This window comes from Crotalus tigris, unplaced genomic scaffold (assembly GCF_016545835.1).
Source record: "Crotalus tigris isolate CLP2741 ecotype Arizona unplaced genomic scaffold, ASM1654583v1 scf7180000018970.2248101, whole genome shotgun sequence".
In the NCBI taxonomy this organism is placed as follows: Eukaryota; Metazoa; Chordata; class Lepidosauria; order Squamata; family Viperidae; genus Crotalus; species Crotalus tigris.
This window is the reverse complement of record NW_024097302.1, coordinates 1,185,678-1,199,775: the sequence shown is the minus strand read 5'-3', so window position 1 is coordinate 1,199,775 and position 14,098 is coordinate 1,185,678. Positions and strand designations below refer to the sequence as shown.

The following is a 14,098-nucleotide window of genomic DNA, read 5'->3' as shown; positions in this document are numbered from 1 at the left end:
ATACCTCAACTTGTCTAGCAGAAATCTACTTTTATTCTGTGAAACAGTATCATATTAGGTTTTCAGGCTTCCTCATCTATTTCCACTAATGTTCAAAATACCATTGTGGTTACTGCGTCATGCACACCTTCAAGCATAACTTCATATTGGTTTTTGTTGTTGTTGTTGAAAATCCTGAAATTCAAATAATTTCATAGACCTGGCAATGTTGGTATTTATTAGTGTAACATGGATAGCCACTTCATCTGAACCAAATTTCAGTATGTAGAGGCTCAAGGTCCCCAAGAGGATGTTTGAACACGCAGTATGTAGAGGCTCAAGTTCCCCAAGAGGATGTTTGAGCACGGTGTGATGTTTAGAAATGAGGTATTTTTGAATAATCAGTCATCAGTGGCCTCACAACAAAGCCAAATATTTCCCATATCAAAAAAATAAGAAAAATAAATATGTTTTACATTTCTTTGATGTACAGTATTGTACAAACACATACTGTAATTGTTTTCTTGCTAAAATAGAAACTATTAGTTTTAGATGTTTCTGAAAAATGTTAATACTTCCCTCCAAAATTTATATAAAATTTACTGTAAGCATTTACCTCAGTGTTAGCCTGAGTTATAGGTTCTTCACCTTATTGTGTGATAGGCTATTTTCAATCTTTATATCAATAGCATAGGGAAGAGGTGAAAAAGGCATTTTTAAAGAAACTCTTTTATTGGGCATGTTAATTGATACTGCTGCTTATTTGAAGTTAAAAAAAAATCAAAATGTCAGATTGTCCTCTTGCTAAAATCCCAGAGAGCTACTGCTAACTGATGGTACTAAGTTAATTAGTACAGTGGTATGATTTAATAGAAATCCTGCAGTAAAATGATTGCAAATGTTATTGTTTCACTTGTGAATTGCAGTGAAGGAACTGAATGTTAACTGAAAACTTATAAATATCAGATAGTCCTCGACTTAGAACTGGTCCTTTAATGATCCATTCAAAGTTATGGTGGCCTTGGGAAGTGTGATTTATAGCCTATAAAACACTTCCGGATGGGGTAAAATTAATTAATATATAGGTCGCCCATCTTACCATAAGGTAAATTTGGGCAGCTTATAATCATGAAATATAAAAATATGTATTTATATTAAAATAAATAAATTAATACTCTCAAACACAATGATCCAGTTACATATGTCGAGGGAGGGGGAAAGAGGTAGGATATGTTATTAATTGACAACCATCACTGTGATGCTACCCCATTGGAGCCCCAAGCCAACTGGCAAAGCCAGGCCGTAATGAACAATCAGGAGGGTTGGGGCCAACCTAACATGGGGGGGGGAAGATTTTCCAGGTGCAACAGCAGAGAAGGCCTTCTCCTGAATCCTGCTGGCTGGGACAAATGGGCTGACAGGGCCCGCAGCATGCCTGCTGTACTGGCATGGGTGGGACAGTCTTAGTTGCCAAGCATCTGAAATTTGATCATGTTACCATGGGGTTAATGCAACAGTCGTAAATGTGAAAAATTGTCATAAGTCACATTTTTTAGTGCTGTTGTAATTTTAAATGGTCACCCAACAAATAGTTGTAAGTCGAAAGCTACCTGTAAATAGGCAGGTTTCTTTGGCATAAGAAATGGTTACCCTATTTTTATTTCTTTTTACTCAAAAGCTTTGCATTTGCCCCATTTTCTTATTACTACAACATAAAGGCTGGGAGCTGGAATAGGAAATTGTTCAGTAAAATTGTCGCTGCTTTCATGGAGTGTAGAAAGTTTGCTAGAATAGTAACTGTTATATTGCTGGTATTGAATGCTATTCCAACCTCCTCATCAGCATCTATAATTTCATTATTGCATATTTGAAGATACTTCCATTATATTCAAAATAAATCATAGATAACTTTGTTTTATTTCTTGTTTTTTCTTTCTTTTTTTTAAAAAATAACCATGCTATAAATCAGGAGGACATTTCTGTTTATAATATCAAATATTTTAAATGGTCTAGATCTTTTCTCCAATGCCTGGGGAGTCTTGTGAAAATCTGAATTCAATACCAGTACAAGACAGAAGACCTTCAGTAAATAATGAAAAGTCTACAAAGAAAGAAAAAGTAAGGGAGCTGATTTTTCCATCAAATTACCACCTTCTTCGACATTTGCAGTATGCTACACATTTTCCTATACCTTTGGTAAGTAACCCTTCCCATCTTTAAGAGTTGATGCAAACTTATGAACAATGAGATCCACTTCATATATATTAATTAGGAAATATGTCTTTGTAAGTTTATTGGGTTCCAAACTTATTGTCATCAGTTCATAATGTACATCACACTTTAGTTGGATTGAGACTCGCTCTCTAATTGGCTTCTCCATTATTTCACTGAAAAGAATAACAGTTTAATCATAGTTAAAACTTATTTTGTTATATGTAACGGATCTAATCAGTTAGAAATACAATTTGGGATGGATAGAATCAATATTATATAAACAGATTAAACTCTTATGAATGATGTTTTTGTTAGCTAGACTTCAGGGAATCAGTTTGGTGTAGTAGTTAAAGGCATTAAGGCACAAATTGGGAGATTGTGAATTCTGATCCAATCTCATGCATAAAGCCAGGTGAGTGACTTTGAGCCTGTCACTCTTTCTCAGCCTTAGAAAGAAAGCAACAGCAAACCACTTCTGAATATCTTGCCAAGAAAACTGCAGGAACCTGGCCAGACAGATAAAAGCATTATGTTTAATGGATGCACCATGGACTTTATAAAGAATTAAAAATGCTGGTCTTTTGAAAGGCGAACAGGTGTGAAATATTAGGTTTAGAGCCAAAGTTGGGTAATCTGTGCTCCCTCAGTTTTTAAAGGCTGCAAATTCAGGATTACTTATATTTTTGGAATGCTTCTTATTGCAAATAGGATGAAGTAATGTTTAAAGCCTAGCAAAGCATTTCTTCAGAACAACTGATACCTTGTGTAATTAAAGCAGAATGAGTTTGAGTCTCTTTCACATGCTTGCCTTTTTCCTGAATCAGTGTTCTACCTCCATGTTCCTGAGGTCTGTTAGACGTTCCTTCATATAGGACTAACATTTTCAGATTTCAAGGTGTTCTTCAGATATTAATAATAATAATTGAAAATTGCACAGTCCCTCTTGAAAGAAAGTATTGCCTGAAGTTACCCAAAAGGGAAAAAAATATGGAAGTTTCTTCTAATGAAATCCTTTGAAAACTGTCTTTTCCTATTTAGTTCTATTCAGAGGTGCTTAACATTTCCATAGCCTTGAAGGACACCAGTTTGGGAATAATGACCTGAAACACATCTGTTCTGCTTTAGCAATGGCAGACGTGCAATAAGGAGAAGAATAAGATAGAAAATAGTGTATGAAATGATATATATCTGTACTTTTTCTTTTTTCTGTGATCAATTTGATTAAAATTTCTCTTCCAACACATATAGTTATCTCTGTATTAAAAACAGCAAAGTAAGAACTGACTTACTATTAAGCAGATCATGAAAACATGGTTCTCTTTTAAGACCTTTGTGCGAGTCACCACATTCAGAAGCTCTTAATCTGAACTCTGGCAACATCTAACAATTATTCACTGATGAAATAATCTCTGCACTAATTTTGGAGACATTTTTCAGTAACAAATGAGATTTAAATCTTACCCAGGCCTTTTAAATGAACTTTTTAGCCAGTGTTCATGTTTCATGTCTTTCAGCTGTTTTCTACTGGTTTAATTATAGCTTTGTATGATGATGCTGATCTTATATTTTTACTATTTAATTTTGAACTATTTTGGGAAGTTCATTGCACTCTAGAGCAGGGATCCCCAACCCTGGTCCACGGCCCAATGCTGGCCTGTAGCCTATTCAGAAGCAGCCTACAGAAGTGGTGGGTGAAATCTGCATTTGTGAAAGTGGCATGTGTGTGCACAAAACCATCCCTTAATTCACTCCCGACCACTGCTGCTGCCGCTGGCACCGGTTCACCAAGCCGCCGAATCCTGAAAGGTTGGAGACTTTGATCTAGAGGATGAAGTATAAACTACTGTTTGGCATACCACCAGAAATGTCCATGTTCTCCTTCTGTTCAGTCTTACCACCTCTTGTCCCCAACAACCTGTAACCTTATTCAAACCATAGAAATCCAAACTATACCAAAGAAGTGGGAAGACAAATGTATTTTTAATGTCCTGTTCATGTGGAAAAGATTGCAATCTCAGCTGAAACCTGAAACTGTTGTATTTTCTCTCCATGCATTTCTTGATCACCTAGAGAAACATGTCTACCTTTAAAGGGTACAAAACTTTTAGTGGCTGTTAGCCTAAATGTTTTTGAAAAATAAAAACACAAAATGGGGTCAAAGCACAGGTTTGATACACTAAAAAGCAAGGTGGATTCTTTGGCTTTGTAAAGAGATTCTCTAAGAAAACAATCTGTGATTATAGTTTTACTTTGGCTTAGCGTATATGGGATTCGAACAATATGGTAAGGAACAAAGCATATGATGTAGCTTGCGGTAACTAAAAGGATGTTTACCAGAGCTCTTTTTACCCTGGGATAGCCTTCTGTACCTTTGTTTTGATACAGTAATCTGATCACAAGGAAATTAGAGATAAGCACCATAGCTGAAAAATACAGAAATATTGCAGTACATATGAAATTGGTGAACACATGCCAGTCTCTTCCCACTTTTGTTTTGAAATCAATGCATCCTACATTTGATGATTCTTCGATCTCTGTGATTGGTATAATCATATTTGGTACCATGATGAAGAGAACCATTACCCATACAACTGCTGATATCATCTTGGCAAAACCAGGTTCCTGAATCCTGTAGATCTTGTATCCCTTTGTTAACTGGAGGCACCGGTCCATGCTTAAAAATGCCAGGAATATGATTGATAAGTACATATTAATATAGATCAGGCATGCTGTGACTTGACAGTGGAATATTTTCAGTTTCCATGGGGCAACTCCTAAATCTACAATTATTTTCATTGGCAGGGCAAGGGTCAGCAAAAAATCTGCTGTTAGTAGGTTAATTAAGTAAACATTCATGCATTTGTGATGCTTCTTGGTCTTCAAGAAGTTCCAGAGGGCAAAACAGCTCCCAATGAACCCAATAAGAAAGATCAAGTAATAAATATAAGTGAATGGCTGCATTTGAGAGTAAATATTGCATTCTGAAGAATTGATGGAAGCCATCTGAAATGTTTAACAATAAAGGCAAATTATAGGAATCACCTTGAATCTGTGAATGAAAGAGAGAGAGAGAGAGAGAGAGAGAAAACAAGAAAGAAAGAAAAAAAGAAAGAAGAAAAATAATTGTTTGGGTAGAGTAACAAAACACAGCCTAACATACTTATTAGCTTAAGAGCCCCTCAACCTATACATTAGACCAAACGTTATGTAGAAAAGGTTTTTAAAGTTTTTGAATAAAGTCAGGATAGGAAAAGTTTAGGCATTGCCTATAATCTTAAAGGTAGTTTAATTAAGATGTAAATAGTAGTGTTGTATCAATGTTGGGATCATGTGCAAGGTGCTACTCTGCAACAAAACTAGTATTTTTTACCAGTATAAGTAGTAACAATTCTTAAAAAAATGTAGTGTCATTAATAGTGTAGTGTCACTAATAGTTAAAGAGAAACCAATGCTCTGATGATGTTACCTAGTTTGGGGGTAATAAAACATCTGCAAGAAAACAACCAAGCATAGAGATCACTAAGGACCTTTTTATTTCAACCTTGACCTACAAATATCGTTCTTTATTGGTACCACAGTATGATTGTCTACTGTTTTCACAATCAGAATGAGAGAACCTTCTTTTTTGCATTTCTTCAGCTATTTGACTATTTGTTCATTCTTTTATTTCTTTGGTAATTGTTTAACAAATGTTGTGCCCAGAAAAAAAAGGGGGGGAAGGGGAAATAACAAAAAAAGCAACCAAAGCAAAAAAAAAAAAAAAGTAAAAAAACCCCCTCTCCTGATCAATCTGTATTTCACCTAGAAGAGAGAGAACTGTGGAAATTAAGATCTGCCTCAGTCTGCCATAAATAAAGAGAAGCTCAGTGTGCTGTTTTGTTTCAAAGGTGGTTTTGCATCCTGTTCTATGCCTGTTTATTTAACAGTAGAATAAACTTATAATAACAATAATACATTATCCAGTCTGGGTGGGCATTTCAATGGTTTGAAGAGGCTTTAGTAGTATAAATCTTGCATGAACTTTTTACATTCCTTTTAATTTGTCACATGCTTAATTTATCTCAGAGTAAACCCGTAATAACTGATGAAGTTCAACATTACCCTTGAGATTTAGAAAGAAATATGGCACTACATATGACATTAAGCATAGTTAGAAAATGATAATGAGATATATTTTAAGAGTACATACCTGCTGTCTTAGCTAATGTTTCAGAAAAACAGAAGTAGTTCTGTTTAATGTTGCCCAGCGAGTTCTTTCTTCGGTTTGTGGCTGGTATAATAGAATTTCCTGTGTCTTTCAAGTTTTCCAGTTGATGCATGGGAAATCAGAAGTTAGTTGAAAATCTTAGGTGTGCAAGATAGCTAGTTAAAAGCTGCTTAAAGAAAGATATAGAACAATATCTGATGCAAGATAGCAAAGTTGTTGCAGCAGCAGAAAATCCATTCTCTGTTTTTGTAACAAGGGCTTTGTGTGTTTGTGTGAAAGAGAAAGTGAGAGCAAGTAAAGTTATGAAAATGCAATAATGAATTTTTATGAGAAGAAGCTAGTTTTCATGTAGAATTGCTATTGTTGTATTTCTGTTGTGTAATGATTCCCCTGTCCTTCAATTGATTTAAATCAAAGGGAAGGCTTTGCTGAAGAAATGAGAGAAGTAAGAGCATTGAATAGAAGATATTATGCAATGGTGGACATTTTGTTTTTAAGAGAAATTGATGCTGAATGTAGACAAATACTTATCTAGAACTTTTAAAAAAGTAGATTTTAATGAACTCAGAGCAATTATAACAGCATTTCTTGGTAAGAGCAGCTAAGGCATCAGCACTGACTCGAAGTCCCCACCCCCTACTCTGCTACCTTATTGTGATGATAGTGGTGTGTTCCAGGGAGGAATGAGTTAAGACTGTTAGCAGTGTATACCAATGTTGGGAATGTATGCTATGTGAAGATCATCCCAGCTGCCAGCTAAAGCAAGCAGACCACAGTGATATAGGGAGATGCTGGAGGCAGATGATCACTTTAGTGATAATGGCAAAGACATCATTTCATATACCTGGTATAAGGCATTGATAAACCACTCTTATATTTTTACCAAGAAAGCAACATGCATAGAATATATAATTAGAAGGGAAGAGAAAGGAAGAATGACCAGTAGCAATGGATTTAATTACAAAGGTATGAGCGCACATTTGGGAGAAATGAAATAGGTTAGGATTAGATCATCTGTTGATCACTAGAAGTTAAAAATAATTGAATGGTATATAATAAATCAATTGTAAAGCACTTGAAAACAATACACTATTTATTTCCCAATGCAGTTAATTTGTAAGGACTCTAGGTGTTTTACAAGTAATAACAAAAAACATGCTAAAATCAACAATAATAAATGAATAATAACAATGAAATACAATAATAACAGTAATTGATTACAAATTTCAATAAAACATTCATATATTGACTAATTTATATATGTTGACTCTGTAACTAATCTTTGAAGCCTTCTGCCACAGCTGTATCTTTGCCAGCTTCCAGAAGGCCATAAGAATGGGAGCCATCCTTGCCCTAAGAGAGAAGCTATTCCAAAGGAAAGGATCTCCCACAGAAGATGCCTGATGCTGGGCTGCCTCCTGGCAGATGCCAGTCTTCATCAGGCTTTATCTGCCTTTTTGGATCAGTCAGGCATAAAATAATAATAATAATAATAATAATAATAATAATAAAAATAATATGACAAATTCGCTATTAATCAATTGCAAAAGGCAGCCTTATTAGGAACTGCTTCCATCCTGCGATGATATCTGTAATACCATCAAACATCCACATCTGCCTATCCCAGGTCCTGGGTAAGGACTTGATAGGTAGACAAAATGCCAAATCCAGTCTGAACATCTGGCTGACTGTGCGATGATCAATAATAATAATAATTAGGTACACAGAATAGTCATTAGGTACACAGCTGGAATAGTGGACTGGACTCAAACAGAACTAAAAGCAATGGATAGGAAGACCAGAAAAATAATGACAATCATGCCCTTCATCCACACAGTGACATTTTGACAGACTTTATCTACCAAGGCAAATAGGTGAGCGTGAAATGCTACAAGTACATCAGATGCTTGAAGAAGAAAAAATGGCTTTGGAAGAATATCTGAAGAACAATGATGAAGATGCACTGAAATTAGTATATCAGGAAGGCTTACTGACTACTGGAGAGACCAAACTGGCCTACAAGAAAGACCAAATGAAGAACAGAATAGAGGCATGGGAAGACAAAGCAGTACATGGCCAATACATTAAAAAAATAGCTGGGAAAGCAGATAACAAGATCTGACAATGGCTAAAAGCAGAAAAATTGAAGAAAGAGACCAAGGGACTAATTCTGGCTTAAGGACAAATGCATATAAAGTCAAAATTGAGAAGACAGCAACAGACAGTAAGTGCCACCTATGCAAAGAAGCTGAAGAAACAGTGGACCACCTGGTAAGCTGTTGCAAGAAGATTGCACAGACTGACTACAAGCAGCGGCATGACAAAGTCGCAACAATGGTGCATTGGAAGATCTGCAAAAAATATCATTTGCCTGTAAGCAAAAACTGGTGGGATCATAAAATAGAGAAAGTCATAGAAAATGATAAAATTAAACTGCTCTGTGACTTCAGAATTCAAACAGACAAGCACCTGCAACATAACACCCCAGACTTAACAATTGTCAATAAGAAAGACAAAAAAGTCTGGATAGTGGACGTGGCAGTGCCTGGAGACAGCAAAATAGAAGAGAAAGAACTGGAGAAGATAACAAAATACAAAGACCTACAAATAGAAATAGACTGTGGCAAAAAGCAAGCAAGGGTAGTACCAGTAGTAACAGGCTCCTTGGGTGCAATCCCAAAACAACTGGAGCACCACTTGAACACCATTGGCATTGACAAATTTGCCATTAGTCAATTGCAAAAGGTGGCCTTACTAGGAACTGCTTCCATCTTGCGACGATACCTGTAATACCATCAAACATCCACATCTGCCTATCCCAGGTCCTGGGAAAGGACTCGATAGGTAGACAAAATGCCAAATCCAGTCTGAACACCTGGCTGACTGTGTGATGATCCACAATAATAATAATAATAATAATAATAATAATAATAATAATAATAATAATAATAAGAAGAAGAAGAAGAAGAAGAAGAAGAAGAAGAAGAAGAAGAAGAAGAAGAAGAAGAAGAAGAAGAAGAAGTAGTAGTAGTAGTAGTAGTAGTAGTAGTAGTAGTAGTTGGAAGAGACCTTGGAGGTCATAGAGTCCAATCCCCTGCTCAGGCAGGAAACCCTATACCATATGGGAAAGGCATGGTTTTTTTTAAGATGGTCTTTTCAAGCCATATTGGACTTTAAAGGTAGATCAGTACCTTGAACTGTACTCTGCAACATTTTGTAACCAGCATTGTTTCTATAGCAATGGTACAATGTGTCAATAAAATGGCTGCCCAGTAAGCTTGGGGGCTATTTGGATCAGCTGAAGACTTTTTATGAAATCTTCCTATACTATTCCATCACCTATATTAAACAGATTTACAGGCTTTTGAGGAAACATCTCTGACAACTTCTGCAATATTCTTATTGCTTCAATTAATACTATCATTTCTTTTTCTAATTTCTGTGACAATAGAAACTTTGTTCCTGACCCTTTCCTATGGTATCTTTTTATATGTCTAAACACTGTTAGTTCCATTATTTTTCCACAGTATTTTTTTCTACAGCTTTAATATCCCAAGTTCCTTCTGCATGCTGTTTTGATAAGTGTTATAACCTATTTTAGACGTGCAAACTGTGTACAAGTAAAACATTGCTTTATAATAGTGTGTGTGACATCAGAGAACGTAATCCCAGTGTAGGAGAGAAGAGGAATAATTCAAAACATAGTATGCAAAAACATTACAGTGCTCTCTGATTATTTTTACTCATTAGTAAATATTTTTCCCAGTATTGTCATATTTATTGCTTGCCTTTGGGCACTTAAGTTTGAATTTGAAGTTGATTTCCATGGTTTCTAGGCATATTAATAATGCAGATTAGAAGAGCTTTGAGATATGAGGCTAAAGGGAAAAAATTGCTAAATTGATGTCTATCTCATTAGAAATATGAATTGCAAATGACAACTGATGGGAAACTTGTTTTATCATCGCAAATCTTTCATAACCTGTCAGATAATGCTAAACCTCAAGTTGCCCAATCTTAATATACTGTCTATCTGGTTCATCTTCTGAACTACAATTCAGGGACATCTGCCAATGAATAAAAATCAAGATAGCATGTGCAAACCATATGATCGAAGCCTAGCTCCTTTCTACATGCATGCAATGTTGACATATATACAAAGAATCAGGATTTCGATCATGAGGGCTTTGATCATTGATCAAAACTCAGCTTTTTGACTTTTTTGATCTCTCACCAGCAGATGCCCCTGCAAATGAATATTAAGAAATACAACTTCAAGGAACATATCGTTGAAAACCAGAAACAGTATCTCATTTATGATATAACTTAGTAAGTTGCCCTGATGCACATTAAGTAGTCTCAAGTTAAGATTTCTGTCACATAGAGACTAAGAAGGTTCTTGTCTAATTCTTGTGAGCGGATGTTTGCCTTTTGGAGCAAATATCTCTAAAACTGGGCTATGAACAAGGTAGCTGGTGCTGTATAGCCTGGTGCTGCTATATGAATGAAAGAAAAGTTAGGGGAAGAAAGGAGGAATCTGTAACTAGGGATCTAACAGGAGCAGGGATGACTTGAAAGCAAGATGAGAACTATCTGTTGAAAAAGAACTAAGATGACAGCATTTGGAAAGGACAAACCAGGAGTCAGTGAAGAAAGTTTGACTAGGGTCCTGGAATTCAAAAGGCTCAAAAAGACTTATTTTCCCCTTTGCCATCACCTCTCTAGGTTGAAAGTAAGTGTGAAAGTATGGAGGGTAGGTGTCTAACAGAGTCTAACAGAGTGAATATATCAAAGCACAGATACAAATATCTGTGTGAAGAAGGAGGGAGAAAGAGAAACAGTTAAGAACTTGTAAAAAGTTCTGAGTAGAAATGTATGCACGTATATAAACACATACTTTTCTAAGCTAAGGCCAGCACAATTCTTTAACTAGAAAAGCATGGTAAGAACAAACAGCACTGTACAGTATTTAGAGAAGAAGTCCGCGTGCACCCCTGTACGAGTGTTTGTGTCTGGAAAGATCCTGTCCTTTTTTCACCCTCTGGCATTCTACTCAACAGAATGTCTTTCAACTTTCTGCCGAATGTTCTGTCTGCTGTCCAAAATGGCCTGTGTGCTGGTCATTTGTGCAGTTGAACTAGCAGTTCAAAAGAGTTGACACACTTTTTCTGTGTCGAATCAAAATTGAACTACATCCTGATTTTCTAAGGAAGAATCATAACCCTCAAAACCCTCCTTTCTCATCCAATTGGTCCCATTCCATTCAGTTCTCTGCTTCAAATGGGACTGAAATAAATACTGGTATCAATCTATATGTCTAAAAGGAAGAAACTCCCTAGGACTCTGTCCTTATTGTACATATGAAATCATTTGACATTTTCACACATACACCCATGTACCCTTGTGTGGGCTACCTAGTAGGATGTCTGATGGCTGAGTTGATTTTGTGGGTATGCTAATGTGGAAGAAGATTTCTTTATAAAAGAAAAATGATAAAACAGACTGAAAATCTTGGAGGAACTCAGAAAAAACACCACTAATTTCTTTAGTATTTTCAATAATATTTCTAAAATCAGCTGCTGGGCTTTCAAAATGATATTTGGTGGAATGTGTTTATTTTGCTACACTTTAAATCATATATCATCTACATGTATATAGTTGGACATCTTCATAATCAGATATATTAAGAAAAAACAGAAACTAAACCAAAAACAGGTAGTCCTTGACTTACAACCATTCATTCAATGAGCCTTCAAAGCTCCAGAAGCTCTGGGGGAAAAAAGTGACTTACAACTGGTCCTTGCACTTACAATGATTGCAGCATCCCAGCATCATGGGATCACCATTTGTGACCCCCCCAGCTGGCTTTTGCCAAGCAAAGTCAATGGGGGAAGCCAGATTCACTTAACAACTGCAGCAATTAAAAACAATGGCAAAAAGGGTCCTAAAATTGGAAAAAGTCACTTAACAATTACCCTGTTTAGCAATGGAAATTTTGGTCTAAACTGTGGTCCTAAATTGACTATGACCTAAAACCAATTCATAGTTAGTGTAAGGAAGGGGATTTCTGTATAGGTATTGGAGCAATGATTGAGGAGGACAAATATTCTTCATGAGTTATAAACCGTTTGCTTAATTTAACAACATGCCCACATCTCCATAATGTTGAAAATGCTTGCTATTAGAATTTATAAAATAGTAACTGTTTCAATAGCATTTGACTTTCTTGATTTAGAATTTTCGAACTCTTCAGATGTTTTAACTTTCAGATGCAATTTTTGGTACAGTTTTTCCTTAAATGGTTGACAAAGGAATACGTAAATAACTGGATCAAGACAAACATTTGCAGCAGACAGTAGCAAAGTAAGTTCTTTTAGGTAAAACAGTATATTTTTAATCTCACAGTGGTAATCACCTTTGATTTGATTTAATGTATATGGGGCTCTGACCAGGTGGTATGGAACAAAACAAACGATAAATACAAGCATGATGGTGAAAATGTTTCGATTGGTCTTTTTCTTTACCAGCTTGGAATTTTTCTTAAATTTTTGATGTGAAATATATATTTTCTTTGCAATGGAACTGTAGAAGACTATTAGGAGAAAAAACACAATCCAGAAAATTCCTAGGCATGTGTAGCTTGAAGCTGTGTGCCATTGGATTCCAAGATGGCTTTTGAGTTTCATACAGTCATTTGAATTGTCTTCTGTAGGAGTTTGGTTTGTTAAAATAATATTGGGAAAAGAGATAAGAATCTGTAGCAGCCATATGACCAGACATACAATTTTGCTACACTGGACATTGTAAGCCGAAGTGCTGAATTGGGGCTTCATTATTTTAAAGCATCTGTCAAATCCTATGAGTCCAAATAATGTTATACTAATATACATATTTAGGTAAAAGATGACAGCAGAATAGCGGCAGACAACAACATCGAGCTGCCAGTGTCCAATTTTGGAGTCAGAAAATATTTTAAAAGGGTAAGTTAAGCTCATAATAAGGTCGGCTATGACAATGTTCTTGAGATAAACAATAAAACTTGTCTTGCTGGGAATGTGAAGAAAGATCCAAGCTGCCGATGCATTTAACAGTATTCCACCTATAAAGATGAAACCGTAGATCAATGGAACAACTTGTTGTGTAATGATTTTATTGCTACCACAGTTATTTTCTGAAGTATTGCTTGAATCGACCATGTTTAATTCATTTTCAGCTCCTGAAAATAAAAAAAAATCAAGTAAGTTTAAGAAAACAATTTGCATGCATTTTTCTCTTTTAAGATATCAGAAAGTCATATGCAATTGCAAGTAAAAAGGCAATATTCTCAAAGTATTACTATTTTGAAATATAATTTCTAGCAAATAGTTGTCACAAAAGCAGCATATGATTTTTTTAAAAATATTTTTATGTTCTTATATTTATGTAAACAGCTTCATCTAATGCTGAGCAGAATTTTTACTGATAATAATTAATGCTGAGATTCACTACTAAACAGCTCCTTGTAGTCCTGGGTATTATCAGAGAATTGTAATTTTGAATATGATAGAAGAAAAAATTAATTATTTCTACTGAAAGTTGAAGTCGGCCTCTGATAATATGTGCTTTTAGTTTTCTTAATAAGAATAAGGACTATTTTGCCATTATCTTTTTATGATTTTTTTCAACTTGCCAATTTAGTTTAAAGCCTCATTTCCTGGT

At 35.4% G+C, this 14,098-nt stretch overlaps 2 protein-coding genes across 8 annotated transcripts in view; one reads left to right on the top strand and one right to left on the bottom strand.

The window, feature by feature from the left end:
* The window catches only part of MED12L (mediator complex subunit 12L), a 167,569-nt gene that overhangs the window by 43,127 nt on the left and 110,344 nt on the right, over positions 1-14,098 (top strand). For 4 of the 7 annotated variants that reach the window (XM_039357963.1, XM_039357964.1, XM_039357961.1 and 1 more), the window contains 2 exons: positions 1,993-2,175; positions 13,297-13,380. In XM_039357963.1, the coding sequence (XP_039213897.1) occupies positions 1,993-2,175; positions 13,297-13,380 (267 nt within the window). The remainder of the gene's footprint in view (positions 1-1,992; positions 2,176-13,296; positions 13,381-14,098) is intronic. The other 3 variants (XM_039357966.1, XM_039357965.1, XM_039357962.1) reach the window with 1 other exon arrangement.
* On the bottom strand, positions 4,155-7,994 carry GPR171 (G protein-coupled receptor 171). Its single transcript, XM_039357973.1, has 2 exons — positions 6,383-7,994; positions 4,155-5,242 (listed from the first exon to the last, which is right to left on the bottom strand). The coding sequence occupies exon 2, from the start codon at positions 5,194-5,196 to the stop codon at positions 4,186-4,188; it is 1,011 nt and encodes a 336-aa protein (XP_039213907.1). The 5' UTR covers positions 5,197-5,242; positions 6,383-7,994; the 3' UTR covers positions 4,155-4,185.

Coding starts and splice junctions, on each gene's coding strand:
- GPR171 (XM_039357973.1), bottom strand. CDS start 5,196: ATGGCTTCCATCAATTCTTCAGAATGCAATATTTACTCTCAAATGCAG.